General features: G+C 28.7%; 1 protein-coding gene across 2 annotated transcripts; it reads left to right on the forward strand.

The window, feature by feature from the left end:
* Positions 1 to 2,368: 2,368 nt before the first annotated feature.
* LOC107449346 (uncharacterized) lies at positions 2,369 to 18,380 on the forward strand. 2 transcript variants are annotated; one of them, XM_016064847.5, is made up of 8 exons: positions 2,369 to 2,926; positions 6,110 to 6,204; positions 7,620 to 7,772; positions 10,028 to 10,291; positions 11,770 to 11,895; positions 13,095 to 13,424; positions 14,507 to 14,650; positions 17,651 to 18,380. In XM_016064847.5, exons 2-7 carry the CDS (start codon positions 6,111 to 6,113, stop codon positions 14,620 to 14,622), a joined length of 1,083 nt encoding a protein of 360 aa, XP_015920333.1. In that variant the 5' UTR covers positions 2,369 to 2,926; position 6,110; the 3' UTR covers positions 14,623 to 14,650; positions 17,651 to 18,380. The 2 variants fall into 2 exon arrangements, with proteins under 2 accessions (XP_015920333.1, XP_015920332.1); XM_016064846.5 differs by having other exon boundaries at positions 2,678 to 3,079.
* The last annotated feature ends 1,014 nt before the right edge of the window (positions 18,381 to 19,394 follow it).

Below are 19,394 nucleotides of genomic sequence, written 5' to 3' on the forward strand. Positions count from 1 at the left end.
ATTTTGAGTTAAGATCTTCCGCTAAGAAATCCTTGGCTACAGCTTAAACTATGATTTGCAGGAATTCCTAGTAATTACTTTTATTTTTAGTAAGGAAACAAGGTTCAAGCGTAACTAATTTTTCAAAGTACTATTGGTACAAATCTTCTCGAGTCCGTTGGTAGACGTAATAAGAATGTCTCTGTGGGTGAGTGTTAATAAGAATTACGCCTGATGCTCCAAACCAGGATTTTTTCCTTAATGTATCCATTATATATAATGATTAATACAGTGAAACTTCCAGGAAAGACCATCTCTGCGCTGCAACCTCCTCTATTCACGACCACTTTTGGGAGACACGGAATTTTTTTCATAGACTTTATGTTGAAGAAAACCTTTAAGAGAAACCATTAAAACCTCTCAGACTGGCCGCGCAAATGAGGAAACACGAAAAAATATCAAAATAAAAAATATTAACTAAACCAATAAGCAGATTCAAATGTATTCAAAATATTGATGAGTGCAAATCTTATTTAGAGAGCTCTTTTTGACGATTGCTGAAAGAGATTAGTAACCTCATGTTTGATTTAGTTTTACCAAAGATTTAGTTTTAGAGTTAGGAAAAAAAGTTATTTTCGAAGAAAACTAAACATCTCAAACAAACAAAACTCTAATGTCTTAAAGTAAACAAGTAAACTAATTTGTATGGTATGTAAGTAAACGCAAACTTAAATAAAAAACATAATTGTTTATTTATTTAAAATAGTTCTATCACTCATAATTCGCAAATTTGTTTTTACACATAATTATATCAGTAGGTGTCATTTTTATTGAAACTAAGTTTTATTCATCCATCCCGTTTTAATGACGTCAATACAAGTGACATTTCCGCGCCAAGAAAAGGACACTAAGTAAAATTAAAATCACTTGCGAAAAATTGTGTACCATCAGCAACATTTTGAAGCCAATGGAAGTAATCTTTCGAGAAAGGCATAAAAAGTTGAAGGTTAAGAGAAAAAAATTAAAATGGTTTAGAATAATAAACTGGTTTATGTAAACATGAATAAAGATTTTTTTAATAATTCTCCCTGTTTGAATAAGTCTGATTTTTATTCGGAAAAAAAAATTGGAACACGAGTGTAAATTGAGTGCTCTTGCGAAGTTCGTCTCTTGAAAGTAGTAAAGTAGGGACTTTATTTCGAAAGTAGCTTATATCACTAATTTTTTTTGTTGAAAGAAAGTAGTTATCGTTAACTATGAATAAATGAACTTTTTTCGAAACACTGATTAAGAGTGCATTATTATTACAAATTTCGATTATCACAAAGTAGCATTTATGAAATATTTGTTGCAAGAACTGATAATTATAAACAGTATTGCTAAATTTTATATTAGTAACTGTTACATACTTCCATCATACATTGCATAAAAGAAAATAAAAAAAACAAGTGATGCATATCCATTATGACATTGCTTACAACTCATAAAAAAAATTTAATATTTAATTTTTACGGAAGAAAGAATCGTTAGAGAAAAAAAAAGGTAAAAAAAATAATTTGATTTACCATTTACATAGTTAAATATATAATAGATTTTTCTGAACATCTGAAATTTAATTCAAGGAAAAGTGCTATAGAAATCTATCGAATAACAAGTGGGAAAAGCGGGATAAACAATTAGAACCAGCTTGACTGCCTTTTGTCACTTAGAGAAGTTTCTAATCATAGCCATCTCTTTTCTGTTTCCTGCTGCAATCAAACATGCTTTAATGATTTTTGACTCACATACTTTAATAAGAATTTCGTTTCAATTATGTCATTTTTCCTAGCTTAAATATTAATTTCAGACCCCTCATGCGCATTTTTCTTTTACTTCATTTTTTTAAAATATTCTAAAAGCATTAAAGGGACATCCGGTATTACATTCATGGAACACCCGGTATTTGTATTCTCATTTTTTTTCATGCATCGTATATTTTTTCATTCTCTCTTATAAATCCAACGGTTAAGTTAAATGTAATTCTTTGTTATAAATTTTTTTAAAAACAGGACATTGATATAAGTAAACTAGTTCAATTTAAGTATGGTGAAATTTCAAGTATCAAATTACATATATATAATCATAAATAACTACAGCATGCAGCAAAAAAAAAAAGCAAAAAAAAACTCATGTAAACATACAAAATTTAAAGAGCAGTTTGCCTTACAAAAATATTTTTGAAAAAAAAAAATCATGTTGATTGTTTAATAGCGAATTACTTGGGAGGAAAAAATTAGAAAAATTTTCCTTCCATGCCCAGCTGGCAAAAAAATTGTTTATAAAAACATTGATAAACAAGTTTAAGAAAGTGTTTGCGATTGGATAAAGAAGATATCATAAAGAATTCGAGACAAGACGACTAAAGGACTAGACATCTTCAAGTAAATTAAAAGAAGAAGAAACAAATATCCCTTATTTATAAGTGCCGAAACTTGTATTTATGACTAATCTATTCATACTCCGGGGATTTAACTTGTCAATCACAAAAAGCAAACAAAAAACAAAAAAACTTTCTGTCATTTTGACGTTGACACCCTATCCAGAAAAATTGGGCTACCACCCTCTCCAAGAATATTTTTGATCAGCAAGTGGTCGCTTTCTCCAACTTCATCCTCCTCATCTTCTATCATCCTTGATCAAGGTTGGAGAAAGACTGGAGGTCAATACACAGCCGGAGGGGATGAGATGTGACCCCGTCGGGGCCAACGACCGTGTTGATTCGCTTGTGAGATTTCAAGACATCTATTGGTGAAGATGCGGGGAGGGGATTCCTCGGCAACCTGCTTTAGGCAATCTATAAAGCAAGGTCAGGTCATACTTCCGGATTGCCAAGACATTGGGATTGCATGACTCGTGGCCCACACACCTTCAGATCGGTTCAGAGAAGCAAGTACCCTTGAGTTTTTAGGTGAGTAAGACATGCTACTCTATTAAAAAAGGGGTACTTTTGATATTTTGGCAATCGTGTCAAACATTTTTTGGGCAAACATCCTAGGAAATTCTGTTTGCCGAAAATACCACTTTCTTTAAGTAACTCCAGCAAATAGCATCAGCCAATAAAGTAAGTGTAAATTTTATTTTTAACGTGTAAATATGGCATGACTTATTTTTTTTATATCAAGTAAATAATATGATATTATTCTAGCTTGATGCTATTATTAAAGTTACATTCTACTTTTTTTAAATTTTTTGCTCCATATTTATTGCAATGTTTTGAAAATATATTCTTGATGTTCCCTCTTGTTATCATAAATTGCATTAGCTGACATATTAAATAAGAAAAAAAAAATTACTGCGTTTATTTATAATTCCTCATAGTAAAAAATACAATTGTGTATATTCCTGTTAAGGTACCTGTTAATTACGAAACATAAAATTATTTCACGATTTATTTGAGTTGTTAAATTGTTATCATTCATTAAGCTAACCTTTTTTAACTAAGTCCTGCTAAATACTGGAGTATGCATGGCATTTTTTGGGCGTAAAATTAAAGCAACCGTTACATAATTTTTTTAAAAAAGAATTTCATTATCAAACTGCAAAATAAAGTTAACTGTGAAGTAAATTTAAGACTCGATATACTTTTTGAAAACGCGTAATTATTAAGCTTTTCTTTAACTACTGTACCATTATGTCTGTAAAAGTATTTATAAAGCGTTTTTGTTTTCTTAGAATAAATTAAAATATGATTATTAAAGGATAATTTTGATTAACTTAGACTAAAGCAATAAATTAGAAGAGTTTGATATATGTAACTATATATTTTTAATTATAACTAAGTGTATGAATCTGAAAAAGAAGGATAATTGAAAAGAACAAAACAATTAATGTGGATTCTCTACCATATTAATATCTGTCACACGTCTGGCTTCATGCCCGCTTGAGCAGTAAAACTCACGTTTTATGATTTCAAACCGGAATGTCCATTAGTGGATTCAATGCCAGAGGCCATTATTACGGTTCGTCGGTTACCTATCTTCCGGGAATTCACAACCTTGAAATGTTATATTGTTTAAATTTACGATTTTATATTTCATGAGACATTTTAATACGGAATTAATGAATAAAATATTCCTTAATAGCGGTGATCTTATAAAATCTTAGAGCTGAATTCAAGTTTTTTTTCCGTTAATGTTACTTTGTTATTTGTTGTATCTATTTCGAAACAAAATAAGCCGCTTAAATTAACTTTTCTCGAAACAGTACCCAAATATTACACAGATTTTTTTTAAAGATTGATGCTTATTTTTTAAAATCATTACTATTAGTAACCTGATTGACAGGTTTATAAATATCTTAAATTCCAATCTTAGTTGCTACAAACATCATTTTTTTAATTTATCATTATTTGATTTGGAGATTTTTCTCGATATCTAATTTTAAATAATTTATTAGAAATTTAATAATTGAAATTTTAATTAAAAATTCAAAATAGTTTGAAATTGATAAAAATTGCGTATACTTAAAAATTTTTTTAAAAAAATGATGGAATTTATGCTTTGAAAATTATTCTACACACTTTAAAGCAAGTAGTTTATATTCTGTTTAAGTAGAATGAATTGGAAATAAAAAGAAATGAAAATCCAAAAATATATTAAAAATAAAAATAAAAAATTTAAGCTTAAGATTTTAAACCTACTGCACATTTTTTTTCTGTAGTTCGGAATTCTTGAAATGTAAGCAATAAATCACAAAAAATTTCTTGGGGCCAACATAATCCTAAAAACAATTTCTGTATGTAACATAAATAATTTGTGAATATAATTTGACTTGTAAATTTACTCAATTTGAAGTGTGAAAATAATCTCAGCGGGCTCAGTAATCTTTTCAAATATGCCATGGCCTACAGATTATCTAATCGTTGAAAAAAATCTTTCACTGAAAAAATTAATAATATTTATTTTTCTTAACAAAATTTTTTAGAGTGACGCAATGAACAATAAAATAATTAAAAAGAATTCAATAAAATGTTATTTAGAAAGCCAAATGATAATAATTTTTTCTTTTAACTCCTGATAAAAACTTTTTTATTGTCTGTTAAATTGTTTTTTTAACAACAAAAATAGAAAACGTGAACATTTTTCTCAATAATCTTGATCAAAATCAAAATATTTATTATCTTCTTATCTTATGGCAAATAAATTTTTAAAAAAACTTTTAAAAAGCCTTATGAATAGTTTAAGAGAAACATTTTTATTTAAAGTACGCTTTCACGATTCCCATCCTAGTTGGACCGATCCATCTAGTAATCTTGATCAGAGGAAAACAGTGATAGCAGTAATTTTGGAAAATGTAATTTTCATGTTATTGAAAGGAAAAGTTAAGGACGAAAATAACCAAAATCTGTTACTTATACTATCATTATATTATTTTTGTCATTTTAAAGTGTATATGTATGTATATAATTTTTCTTATCTGGAATCCGAAAGTTTTAAATCTGTTTAACACATTCGCTTAGTTTCTGGATTTCTGTGAACTCTAATAAAAAAATATTACAAAATATTAAATAAAGAATATTTACATCAGTTCTATGTAAAAATGTAATAAAATATATTTCGATAAACCTCATTCTACACATAGTATAATTTCCATTTTATAAATTGTTCTCCCCTTTTGAGTAACATATGATACTCAAAAGTTTATTTTTTATTAGTTAAAAATTTGTAACAAATAATATATTTAACAAAGAATAGTTCAATAGTTTCTATTACTCACAGCTATCTTACCGTTTAAGTTAAATTGCACACAAAACAACGTATAAATGAAAACAAAAGAAAATAATTTGATAAATGTTTTTAATACTTATGGCACCGGCAAAAAAATATGGAACAGTTCAGCATGGATTCCAAAAAGGAAATTCGGAAAACAAGAAGATATTAATAAGTGAATGAGTTAAAAATTTGAAGACCTAATAATAGGCAATAACAAATAGAAACAGAATTTTATAATTAGTATAATTGGAATTTATTAAATTTTTATCATGGAAAAACCAAAATTTTAAAATCGTAGTCATGGAGAAAAAGTGTAAATAATTTTATTGATAATTTCTTGAAATTTTTTTAATTAAAGATTTTGATTTTTTCCATAATAGGATGTGGAGGCAACTTGCTGCTGGGGCGTTAATTTTTCTTGGAGTAACTTTGTTCTTGGATGGTGCATTTGCTCAAAATAGACCAGCTAACTTAGGTAAGAATAATTTCTTTTAAATGTAAATGTATTTTTATTGCTGAATTGATTTGAGTCGAGATTTGCGCAGTAAACTTATCGAATTTCAAGTACGTATTTATAGATAGATTATAATTTTAAAATAGGAAAGTTAGAAAGATATTAGAGAATTCTAATGAAGAAGTTGTTAGTTTAAATTTATGAAAAAAATAAACTTTTTTTTTTCATCTTTTTGGATTTTAAATTAGAAATATTTTTAAAAATTGTCTAAGTTACGTTTATTCAATGAAAAAATTCGAGCTTTGATAAAATTTGATTTGTACCAAAAGCATTTAAGCTTTTCTAAAATAAATGGTGATGGAAGTTTATCAATAAAATAAAACTTACCCTGGCTGCAAAAATATTTCTTCATCTTTGAACCACTGTCTTAGTTTATACTTAGTTACGTCTTTAGTTTATTATTAAGTACGCTTATTGTACAGTTTTTTTTTATTCTTTAATCCGCTTATTCCATAAAATATCTCTTGAGTCATAATTGAAACTTTCTTAAAATATTGTTCCAAACAGATTTTCAATGTGTTGCCATTCGGAAACGTAGCAGTGCAATTATTTATCAATTTTAAAATAATCGTTTGCATTTAAATTAATTGTGCTACATTTCTCTACTAAATTTTTACTGTCGGCATTTTTTTTCAACCCATCATTTTTCAGAAACTTTTTTTTCTTCAAGATAAAACATATATTGTTTAAATTTTTTCTCAGCACATTTCAATAAGTAACTAATCTTGATTAATTAAATAATTCACCTTTTTTTAAAAAAAAAATTAGACTTTGCATTTCAAATACATTCTTGGTTAAAATAATATAAATACTTTATGAAGTAAATAAAAATCCTAGTTTCGTTTTTACACGATAGGAGAGACTATTCATATTTTTTTCTCTGTAAGTTTAAATCGATGTAAAATACGGTTTGAATATTTCTAATATTTCTTTTACTTTACATGCTTTTAAATTAAATGAAAATCTCTATTATCGAAATAAGCCAGCCTGAAAGAGCTTATTTCTTTTTTGTTTTTTACCGCGTCTATAATAATTATCGTCTGGCGCTTGGGCTACTAACATATACTCAAGGCTTATAATATAACATTTTCAGCTTTCGTTTGTAAAAATTAAATTTGCTTATATACAATAAGATTTTTTTTTAAGAAAAAAAGAATTTCCTTAATTCTTTTTTCAGTTTTGTACTAAAATTTTGTATTTAACCTGTGAACTTAAAAATATTAACTTATAGAAGAAATTAGAATTTAATTGCTTGTTGTCCAAAGTTTATTATCAAATTTATGCATAATAATTTATGTATTATACATACACAAATTTTATTTTGCTGCATTTTTAATTCCGTATTTATTACAGACATCACTCATTTCTTTTTACAGGTGACCTTATTACTATAATTCGATATCAAAATTCTCCATGCAAAGGAATATCTGGTGATGAAGGAATATGTTTAAGTGATGCCAACGATTGTGATCGAAGAAAAGGAACTAATATTGGAACATGTGCTCGTGGTTTGAGTACTTGCTGTCTGTGTAAGTGACAAATCGACATAATACTTAATCAATATCCATTCTAAAAGAGGCAAGTCTTAGCCATCATCAAAGACGTCGCCAAAAGCGATAAATTCCCTGAATGGAATAATACCCTGCAGTATTAATTTTTCATTCTATTCAGAGTTCGATCGGCTTTATTCAGAGCTTAGAAGAGAAAAATTCGAGACTTCTACCGCAAAAACAATTTCCGGAAGGATAATAGCTCATTGTGTAATGGCTCGTGCTTTTGTGAGAACATAATAGAGAAGCTGAAATAGCCTGGAAATTATTATCGTTCTTATATTAATCGAGACATTCATCCCAAATTTAGTGCTTTTTTATTTCCTTAGCCAATAAATCTCATGGGAAATTATGAAATTAAAATAGGGTTTTTTTTTAAATATTTTTAAGATGCTTCAAAATAATTTTCTTTTTGCCTAGTTTAAAAATTTAATAATTAAAAAAACTCATGCATCAGGAATAACTGGAAAATTAATTTTGATGAGAAGCTAACGCATTAAGGGATATTTAATTGGATTTAAAATAAAAAAATAACTTAACACTGAAAAATTGTTTAGAGAACACAATTCTCTCTTTAATACCGTAGAATTTAAATACCTGGCAGAATAGATTAATTCTGCATGCTTTAAGAAGATCATAAACCAGATAAACCTCTATAAACTAGAATCTAAGTGTTTTCAAAATGTAACCAAACGTGTTCTTCCTCTAAAGCCGAGGTGTGGGAAAGGTGTCGTTCTCTCCCATAATTTTAGAGGTTTAAGAAAAACTACTCTTGTTTCATAGTTGTGAGATTATTTGAGCATTTCCTAATGAATTTTTTCCCCTTAAAATATCTTGATTTATTAACGCAGTTAGTTAATCCTGAATGACTCCAACATACTCTAGTGTGACAATTTCACTTTTTAAATTTACCGTGCAAATTTCATTTAATTGTATATCTGTAATTGTGTCTTCTCAAGTTATTACTTTGTAATTTTAAAATATAACCAGAGTAAACTGTAAGGGGTCAAGTGAGTTCATCTAACATATAAAATTTGGTTCTGATATTCCTTGCGTTGGCTTCGGACAGTAGTCTAAATAACATATATAATTATGTATATAATTATTTTTATATGATTATTTTTTCTGGCTGTGTGTATAATTATTCTAAATTTTTCATACTCTCTGTACATAATTATTCTAAATTTTTTCAGACTCTCTGCATATAATTATTTTTCGATGGTCAATAGTATTCTTTAAATCATGTTATTACGAAAGGAAAATAGTTTCTAAAAATTTTTCATGTCCAACAAAGTATGATAATTCAAATAAAAAATACAGAAATGCTATATTTATTTTAAAAAAGGTTTTGTTAAATAATCTAAAAGATTTTCAGATCTTTTGTTGCTACACGGCGAAAAAAATTCTGGTAAAATTTCCGTACCATATGGTAAATTTTACCAGAATTTTTTTAACAACGGAAATACCAACGGTCGGTAAAATAAACCAACATAATCCCGGTAGTAAAATCAAAGTATACGGTATTTAAACTATTCATTTTGTATCTTTCCGTTCATCTGGTAATCGAAAATTCAGGTTTTCCATCTTATAGTTACCACAAATTTAATAAAAAATAGTAAATTAAAAAATAAATACAGCCGAATGGATTGTTTAAATGCCATGCTCTAAGGTATCATGATAAAATAACCACATTTAGCAAATTTTATCACGCATTATAAAACCATAATTTAATAAAAAATTTAAAAAATTTAAAAATTTGAATAAATAACTTCGATTAAAATTGCCAATCTTTTTCATGTTCCCATCGAGCCAGAAACACTGTAAATTTTTTCCATATTCTGGTAGTTCAGACCATAAATTTTTTATGTATCTTTTTACCGTAATACTAAACATTGTTTTTGTATTTTGAGTAAAACATCAACTGAGCATTTTAATCAACTTTTAACTATAAATTTATTGCTTATAGTAAAAATTTAACTTATAAATGCAAGATAATTTTTAAATTTAAAAATTTGAATGCGTAATTATTTAATATAGTAATTTTCAAAAATTAAAAAAAAATTAACAGTGATATCAAATAAATTTATTGCCATAAAATAAATTTATTTTACAAACTTATCGAGAGAAAGTTTAAATTTTAAAAAAAAGTATCTAAAGAGTGTATTTTAAATGTATCTCAATTTCACTCATTTCACTGGAAATGTAAAAAAAAAAATTTGTTTTTATTCTTACAGCTAAATTTACATGTGGTGATATTACAAGTCAAAATGAAACGGTGTTTGTAAACAGAAATTACCCAAATCAAGAAAATGGTACAGACACATGCCAAGTGACTATCGAAAAGCCTGATAACGTTTGCCAATTGAGATTGGATTTCCACGAATTTTTCTTGTCCGAACCTGATGATATGGGTTTGTGCACGACAGATTCCTTCATGGTGCGTACCACAGTGGGAGAAAGATTGCCAATTCTGTGCGGAGAAAATAAAGGACAGCACTGTAAGTTTATTGCTTGTTACAGTTAATTTTAAATTTCGTAAAATGATTGATAAAATTATTAAAAATTCAAATTATGCTCTAAATTGGGGACATTCCTCTCGAGGGGAAGGTAAGTGATAATTTGTGATTTAAGTCATATTTAATTGGATACCTGTAAACGACATCACGCGTGTCTGTCAACCTGATTGACTTCTGAATCGACAAATGCCATGATTTGCGTATGATGACGTCATTTGTAGGTATTCAATTGCAATAGACTACTAAGTGGTGAGATGATATAATACCTTCACATTAAAACGTTTCTTGCTATTGTTGATTAAGCCACGATGACACAATGGTTATGACTCTGATCTGGCATTATGAAGAAATGGGGTACTATCCACCATAGTGGCTTAAAGCCACCCAGCTTTCGATTAAAGAGTTGCAACTAGTTTCAGAAGTAAAGGTCGCCGGCGAGCAATGCTGAGACCATATTGCCACCATTACGTCGCAGATCTCAAAATTGTGGCACTCCAACCTCCATGATCCCTTGGTCTACAAATAGCTATTGCAGAGTCGCGATGGCTCAGGGGACAGAGCTTTCGCCTTCCAATGAGGTGAACCGGGGTTCGATCCCGGAGATGGCCGGTCTATGCGAATTCCGCATCTGGCTTGCACCGGCCACAGTGCTGACGTGAAATATCCTCAGTGGTTGACGGATCATGGGTTAGAGTCCCCTTGACGTCAGGCTAACTGTGGGAGGTTCTCGTGATCTTCCTCTCCATGTAACGTAAATGCGGGTTAGTTCCATCAAAAAGTCCTCCACGAAGGCAAAATTCTCCTAATACTTGATCCAGGAGTTCCCTTGTCTTCTGGATTGGTTTTAAAATTACAAGGCTATGGAGTTTAACATTAGTCGCAAACCCAAAAATTGGGTCGGCTGTTCAACGACGGTTATAAAATAAAATAAAATAGCTATTGCAGGACTGTTTTTGCTTTTTACTACTACTATTAATATCATTGTTAAACATCTAACTGATTGTATTATCGAAGCAAATGTTTTAATTATAAAATTGGAAAGCAATTCTAAAAAATCGTTTTCACTTATTCTTTTACTCACTTTAAAGAGCTACTGTTTTTTTTCTTAAAAAAAAAATTTCAAAATGGATGTTTAAAGGTTTTTAAGGTATTAATTTTATTTAAGACAATGCGAATTTCAACTATTGAATGTAATATATTTTTCAAATAAAGAATTACTTTCGCTTTTATATCTAAGAAAAATCCTTAAATTTTATAATTTATACCTTGAAATGTTTCCATTTCATTTAGAACTTAAGTAACAATTACGATTTACGGTTTTTATTTTTCTTGCGGCATGTATTAAATGTTGAAAAAAAATTCTGTAAATTTTATATCTTATTACTGAATGTAAATTGTTTTGAATTCATAATTTCAACTAATATTTTTGCTAAAAAATTAATAAAAATTATTATTTTCAGTGTATGTTGACATGGGGCGTGGCTCAGGAAATCCAGTTGTGTTGAGTGTTGTAAGTAATGGTGACAAAATGTCTCGAAGATGGAAAATCAAGATTTCAATGATAGAATGCGGAAGTCTGAATATGGGTAAATTATATTCCTAAATATAACTGAAATTTTTCAATGGCTAATTAATAAAATAGGTATATCTCTGAACAAACATATATTTGTTACTTTTAGAAAGTAATAGTTCTATCTTACGCATGCTTTTTTTAAAAATTATAATCATTTTTAGTGTGTTTTTAGCGAATTACATTTTTGATCGTTCAGAGTAAAATCGTCATATTCAAAAACAGAATTAAGGCAAGTGATCAGTGTGCAAAACAAAACAAAAAAAAAGTTGAACACTTGCGTAACTTTTGATAAAATAATCATATTTACACGTACTGCTACGCAATTTCAATGATTCAAAAGCTAAACCTAGAAAGGTTAACCAATTACTGCAAACGATATTTTTAGTTCAGAAATCAGAACACAAATGCATGTTTTCTCTGAATGAAAAGACATTTTATCATTCGAATTTTTTACTTTCAAAATATGAATGAAGTCGCAATTTGGAAATAAGGTTCTAAGTTTTTCAAGACAGGAAAACATTTTACCCACGTAATTAACATTTTACCCATGTAAAAACATAAAAATATATATTTATTTATTAATTTTTTTTATTGTGCCACTGTTCAGATGATTCAAGCACTAAATTTAGAAAAGCTAACCAATTACTGCAGACGATAACTTGAGTTACGAAAGCAGAACACAAATGTGTGTTTTTTCTAAACGAAAACGCATTTCAGCTTTCAATTTTTTTACTTTCGAAATATGAGTGAAGCCAATTCTGGAAATATGGTTCTGTTTTCTTTTTTTAAGTCAGGAAAACATTTTTCATACAAATGTAAAACGCATGCGTTGAAAGATTAATCACATGCAAAATATAAATAAATATATTTCCTTCGTATTTTTTTTTATTTCAATAATAAATGACTGAAAAGTGTTACATCATTTGGTATACAAATTTTTGCAAGTTCTTAAACTTCATGTTTCTTTAATGACGAAATTCAAATTTTTTTTAAAAATCAGGCAGCAGTTTTAAGAACAGCTCATGAAAAAAGCCATATGTTTGAATTTTTATTAACGAAGAATAGGGTGATCAATTTGCATTCTGAAACAATCAAAACTGTATTTGATAAAAATAATTTTTGCCGTTTGCCAATGTAATAACGATAATTCAAAACGTAACTATTTTTTTTCTGCAATCTATCACGTTATTTTGACCTATTTTCCAATTTCAGCTCCAGCAGGTTGCCTTCAATACTTTAGGAACCCGAGCGATGTTGTAAGGAGCTTTAATTATGGAGCTAGAGCAGAAGGTCAAGTGCGCTATCTGAGCAATTTGCGCTACACCTCCTGTGTCAGAGTGGAAGAAAATTTCTGTTCCATTAAATGGGAAACCGAAACTATAGGGTCCTTCTCTTGGGGTGCTCCCCACGACGGTGGAGCAAGTGGCTCAATCTGTAATGAAGACGATTTTGTTGGCATTGATCAAGGCTCAGAGGATGGAATGGGACCCGGAGAAGATCGTTTCTGTGGCACAAAATTACACGACAGAGATTTACTCATCTGTAAGTATTTTTCCAATATAAATAGAGAGACGCTAGACTTAGTAATGATTAATTATCGACAATTTTTTTCTCCATTAGATACATTTATCAAAAATTACTAAAATTTTAAATTTTTGAACTTATTTTAACTTTATAATTTTATACCGAATAATACATGGATTTTTCCTTTCGTTTGTGTTTGGATCTTTTTAGAAAATGTTAGAAATTAGTTGGACATTTAATGTTGCGTGAAGTGGTTACTCTTTTTAATAATTTTGGAGAGAAGGCAGAAAAATGTGAACAAAATTTTAGTCCATAAGAGACATGTTTTTAATTATTGTATGCAAGTTCAAAATGATGTGATCCATTTGAACTCTAAATTTTTATTTTAAAATTTTTTCTTTATAAAAAATGAATAAAAAAAGACGCATTTTTAATTAAGCGACGTAACACAATGCATTACATTATTTGATTAAAAACTTCAGTTTGCTGCAAAAATATACAAATAAGAATTAACAGTCAGCATGCTTCTAACTTTCAAAAGCAAACGCCAGTTTTCAGGACTTGCCAAACGTGAATGAGAAGAAATAAAAGCGATTTAAAATATTAAACGACAAGTTGCCAACGAAAAATGAAGGTTAGAAAGAAAACTAGAAAAACCACAGTTTCTGAGAGGGGCAAATCAGGCATTAAATTGGCAAAAGTAAGTTTGCTTTAAGCATCATGAACGAAATTACATTTAAAATGCAGTAATATTTAAAAAGATTTGGAAATGCAATTTTATTTTCAGCTCAATGAAATCTCTGTTTACGGTGAGGACCAGTGAATTAAGATTTCATTGCCGAGAAATTGTCAGATGCTTTAAATTGTGAATGGGTAATATTATTTTGAGGCTATCGCACATCGCCTGCTAGTTTAAAATGTGACTGATTCATAGGACGCCTTTTTTTAAGCCGGTTATCCAAACCAGAGAGCTACGCGCAATCAAATTGTTCAGCAAATTGTATTCTGATTTCAATAAGTACATTAAAACCTATTTCATCACCAAATTTTTGTTTGTAGTTCTTTTTTTAGTTTTAAGTATGTAATTGTTTCTTCTTTAGCCCGCAGTAAGCCATTCATGCTACGAGTGAAAAGCAACAGTGATGCTTCTACGAATGCCAACAATTCACAATATGGATTCTCACTACGATATACTCAGCTGCCTTGTATGATTTGAATCTAGAAATATTATTCTACGAACTCAGGTAAGGTTGAACAAGACGTTTTGCGTAACTTAACTTTTTTTTAGCGTATTCAACTCCAATGTTAATTAATTAAACACGGATAGATTAATGCGATGTCCTCTTTTATGACTGCATGCAGAGGTGATAGATTTAAAAGATTGTGTAACTTTCATTCTAAAAGTGAAGATTTTGAAAAATTTTTTCGGGTGGTTTTTAAAGAAATCAGAAATAAAAAAATGACAACTAAATTTTGCGATAATATTATTACATAATGTATAAAACTTATTTTTCTTATTTCTCAGATAGTGTTAACATCATAGCATCGCTTTTAATACTGATTGAATCATTTAGTTAATATTTTAAACCTTTACATCTCATATTATTGACTATAATATAATAACAACTTAAGACACAGAGCTGTAATTATCAAAGGGCTGGGGTTCTATTCTTGTTGGTGAAGCGACAAAGCTGACCATCGAATGGCCTGCCGTTGTTCACGAAATAGTGTATCCTTAACCTCCGTGACCGTCGAACCCACAACGCCTGTTGTTATAAGGTGGGCTTTATTCAGCTACTTAAATGTAGTTAAAGAGTATGGTTTTTATGATCCATGTGCTTTTAATGCATATCTAAGATATGCATTAAATATAACACAAAGACATCGCAAATTCCAATTCAAGCTTTATTCATACCAGTAATAAAATATTTTGTTCAAAAAATATCATAATTATGTAATAAACAATTTTCAGCAAATAACTATTAAGTGTTGCTTTGAAAAAAATTCCAAAAACAGGAACTTTTAAATTCCTCTTGAAATGTAAGGTAGCAATTTAAAATTAAGAACAGGCTTCATCACAATTCACAAGAGTTTCTCTACATTTACGTATAACACTAGTAAATAATTAATCATATCAATCAACAAAAGAAAAGTATAAATAATTCTCAAGTGATTTCCGGATAAAATTACGGTAAAAATACCGGCACTCAGGGGGCAGCTATTTTTCACCGTAAAATCCATTCTTATCTGAACATGTTACGGAATGAAAAATCTGATATGCCGTAATTTTTACAGTAATAATTACCATAAAATCACTGAATCACTCCAACTAAATAAATACTACAGTAAAAATTATGGTATGATATTTTACCGGACTTTACGGATGATACGTCCTAAATGCCAGGATTTGATTTAAAAATTTGATCAGGAATTTTTTACAATTTGCGGGCTAAATGTCCAAATACAAATTCAGCTTCTGTTGATTCAACACACGCCGGTAATGCAGCTAGAGCCGCTACAATGATACCGCTTTGTGATGATGATAACGAAGACAAAAAATATTCTCTAAAGGAGATTTTGCATAACTATTTCCTGTAGCTCAAACGCTAACACTATTTGGTCTACACTGTGCATACTCAAAACTATTCTTTCAAATCTCAGAACCGGTATGGTTGGAAAATAAGGTTAGCGTTACGGTTTACGCGAATGAAACTCAATTCTCGCCACACCAAAAAGAACTTAAAATGTTGTTGAATACCCAAGATGTTTATTTCACTGCAAGTTTGAGCAATTTAAGCATGTCTGTCTCTAATCCAGCATTTACAGTGGGATTGTTTATGACTTTAGTTTTGACATGAAAACTTAGTTCAATTCATTAATTATCAGCTGAATATCCGCTGTTGAATACCCAAGCTGTTTATTTCACTGCAAGTTTGAGCAATTTAAGCATGTCTGTCTCTAATCCAGTATTTTCAGTGGGATAGTTTATGACTTTAGTTTTGATATGAAAGCTTAGTTCGATTCATTAATTATCAGCTGAATATCCGTTCTCTGTAAGGGGTAAACATTGGTAAATAATCAATGAATCTCTGTTGAATACCCCTAGGCAATCAAGTGCAAAAAGTAGGGGCATTGTATTTAAGTAAAATTCGATATAGACACTGAGAAAAAACATGGTCATTCTAGCAGAATATATGCTAGATAAAATTTACGGTGTTTCTAATTATGAGGGAATATCAAAAAGTTAAGTAATTTTTACAGAAGCGCTTTAGGAATGATGTTTGTATAATTTACACTAAAATGTGAGTTTATACTGCGTGAAAGAGTTTGGTAATTGTGGTAAAATTTGGTCATTTAATCATGATATCTTAGAATATGACATAAAAAAACAATTGATTGGTTAAATTTATTTTTCAGTTTTGTATTTTGTGTTAAATGTGTGGTTAAAAAACTACAACTTTGAAAACCAGAATTTTTGGTAAACCATTACCATATGACCCGAAAAATTACCAAATGAATTGTTTGAGAACCGTATATTTTAATTTTATTAACATGGTGAGAGGTTTTATTAACATTTCTGGTGAGAGGTTTCTTACCAGAAATGTTATAACCATGCAATACGGTAATTTCCTCAGATGCAATAACTTTCTTCTCCTTGTAACAAACGAATCAAGATAAGATAATCGAAAGATATTACCTTCGTTTTAAATGCACTGAAGCTTTACTGTAAGCAAATAAAGCAAAAATGTGTTGTTCTCATTTAAAAACTTCCCCTTCAACCTTGAATTAAAATAACTAGTCTGAAAACAAGTTTATATGTATAGATACCTCAAAGTTACCAAAGGGTGACTAGTAAGTATCATATAAACGCTATATGAATCAGTTATACATACCCAGAAATAAAATTAAAAAAATTTGAAATTAAAAACAAAATAAAAATGTTAAAATACTAAAAGTTATTCCTTGTGCTGAGACAATGTGTTTCAAATTCGTTTATTTAAAAGATTGCTATAATAATAAACTATTTAATTTTTACCATTTATCAAATTTGTTTTTACCAAGAAATACGACTATATAATCGTGAAAATACAATGAATAATTCAGAATTCTGTGAATATAGATTTTTTTAAAATATATTTTTATCTTTCATTCTTTGTTGATAGAGTGAGTTAAATTTAGAAATTGAAAAGAAAAACTAAATTGTTGAATATAAGTTTATTCTCTTTATTTTCTATTTTTTTCAGGTCTTCTAAATTATTTTTACCACCAACTGGAGCTGGATTTCTCCAAAAAAAAGGCCATCAAGCAAAACAAAATCAATCGATGAACTATTTATGAATCATTTTATTTAAATTATTCATCTAATTTAATCATCTGTATTTATTCTCAAACTGTGATGGAAAAAAACCCTCTTATTAGTTTATTTTCGGTGTTGCATATGCAAATGCCTTTTAGAAAACAAACAATTTTCTTCATTTAATAAATTGCAAAACATTCTACGCTGCTAATAGAGAAATATTTAAACATTTTACGAAACTAATGAATCTTTATAAACTAAGCACACATTTCATTAATCATTAAAAATGGTTAAGAAAACAAGTAATTTTTTTAAGTTGTAATGAAAATTTAAGCTTCAATTGTTTGTTTTCTAACAGTAATTATTTATTAATCATGTCACAGTTTGGGATTCATGTGTAAAATATTGTATTGAACTGCATTAAATATTTTTTTTTGTTTCATTCCCATTCTTCATTGATTTTTTATGATTTTATAAGTGCCCATATAATTTATTGAAGGGAGTTTATTTGAAAGAATATCGATCATTAATTAGAAAAATGATGAAAAAAATCATTGAAGAAAAAACCACCAAATGTTCAGTTTAAACGAAATGTGTTTTGTGTTATTTTGTTGCATTTAAAACTTACATGTTTCTTGTGTTTTATTCATTCATCATTAAAAGCGATTCATTTTCTCTGTACGTGTGTTGGGTTCATTTATTTCATTTTTTTAGAACTTAATTTGAAAAAGAGTACTTGCCAAAGTCTACTTTGATGTTTAGATGGATATAAAATACAATGTATGCACTGTAAAAAAGTCTGGAAGAAATTACTGCATAAAGTACCGGCATTTTGGGTACATCGTCTGTAAAATGGATATTTTTAATAGCTATTAGATTGTTTTTTTATGATTAAAAAAATATCAAAACATATTTTTGATAGTAATTAGAGCGTTAGAAAAATATTTAACAAGGTCACCGGTGTCCATCTCCGTCTAAAGATTAACTGATAAATAATAACTGATAATACATCAATAATAACTAATAATATCAGTTAATAATTGATATTAATGAAATGATAAATTATAAATGTAAAAGCAATTCACGGGCATGACTTAATAAAGAATCCATGATCTTATTTCTTAAAACAAAAGCAGAAAGAAATTACTGCATAAAATGCCAGCATTTTGGGTGCATCGTCCGTAAAACAGATATTTTTAGTAGCTACTAGATAGTTTTTAATAATTAAAAAATATCAAAACTCATTTTTGATTGTAATTAGAGAGTTGGAAAATTATAAAACAGGGTCACCGGTGTTCATCTGCGTCGAAAGATTAACTGATAAATAATAACTGATAATATATCAATAATAACTAACAATATCAGTTGATAATTGATATTAATGAAATGATAAATTATAAATGTAAAAGCAATTCACGTGCATGACTTAATCAGGAATCCATGATCTTATATCTTAAAACGAAAGCAGAAAAAATTAGCGATGATTGAGCCCTTATTTAATATTTATTGATTAACTATTACTTCAGTTCAGTAAGTCCGAAACCATATCAAGTATTAAAAATATACAATTTTAGCAAAAAAATTTCATTTTAATTATAGATAACCATCAATTGCACCTAAAGCAAACACTTCAATTATATTGATATATTGCACCAAGTAAAAAGCATTAGGCACGCAAAAACTAATACTTA

This window comes from Parasteatoda tepidariorum, chromosome 8 (assembly GCF_982258835.1).
Source record: "Parasteatoda tepidariorum strain Cologne lab strain chromosome 8, Ptep-v5.0, whole genome shotgun sequence".
NCBI classification, from domain to species: domain Eukaryota; kingdom Metazoa; phylum Arthropoda; class Arachnida; order Araneae; family Theridiidae; genus Parasteatoda; species Parasteatoda tepidariorum.

Coding starts and splice junctions, on each gene's coding strand:
- LOC107449346 (XM_016064847.5), top strand. CDS start 6,111: ATGTGGAGGCAACTTGCTGCTGGGGCGTTAATTTTTCTTGGAGTAACT. Junction 6,205..7,619: donor AAATAGACCAGCTAACTTAG/GTAAGAATAATT, acceptor TTCTTTTTACAG/GTGACCTTATTACTATAATT. Junction 10,292..11,769: donor AGAAAATAAAGGACAGCACT/GTAAGTTTATTG, acceptor TATTATTTTCAG/TGTATGTTGACATGGGGCGT.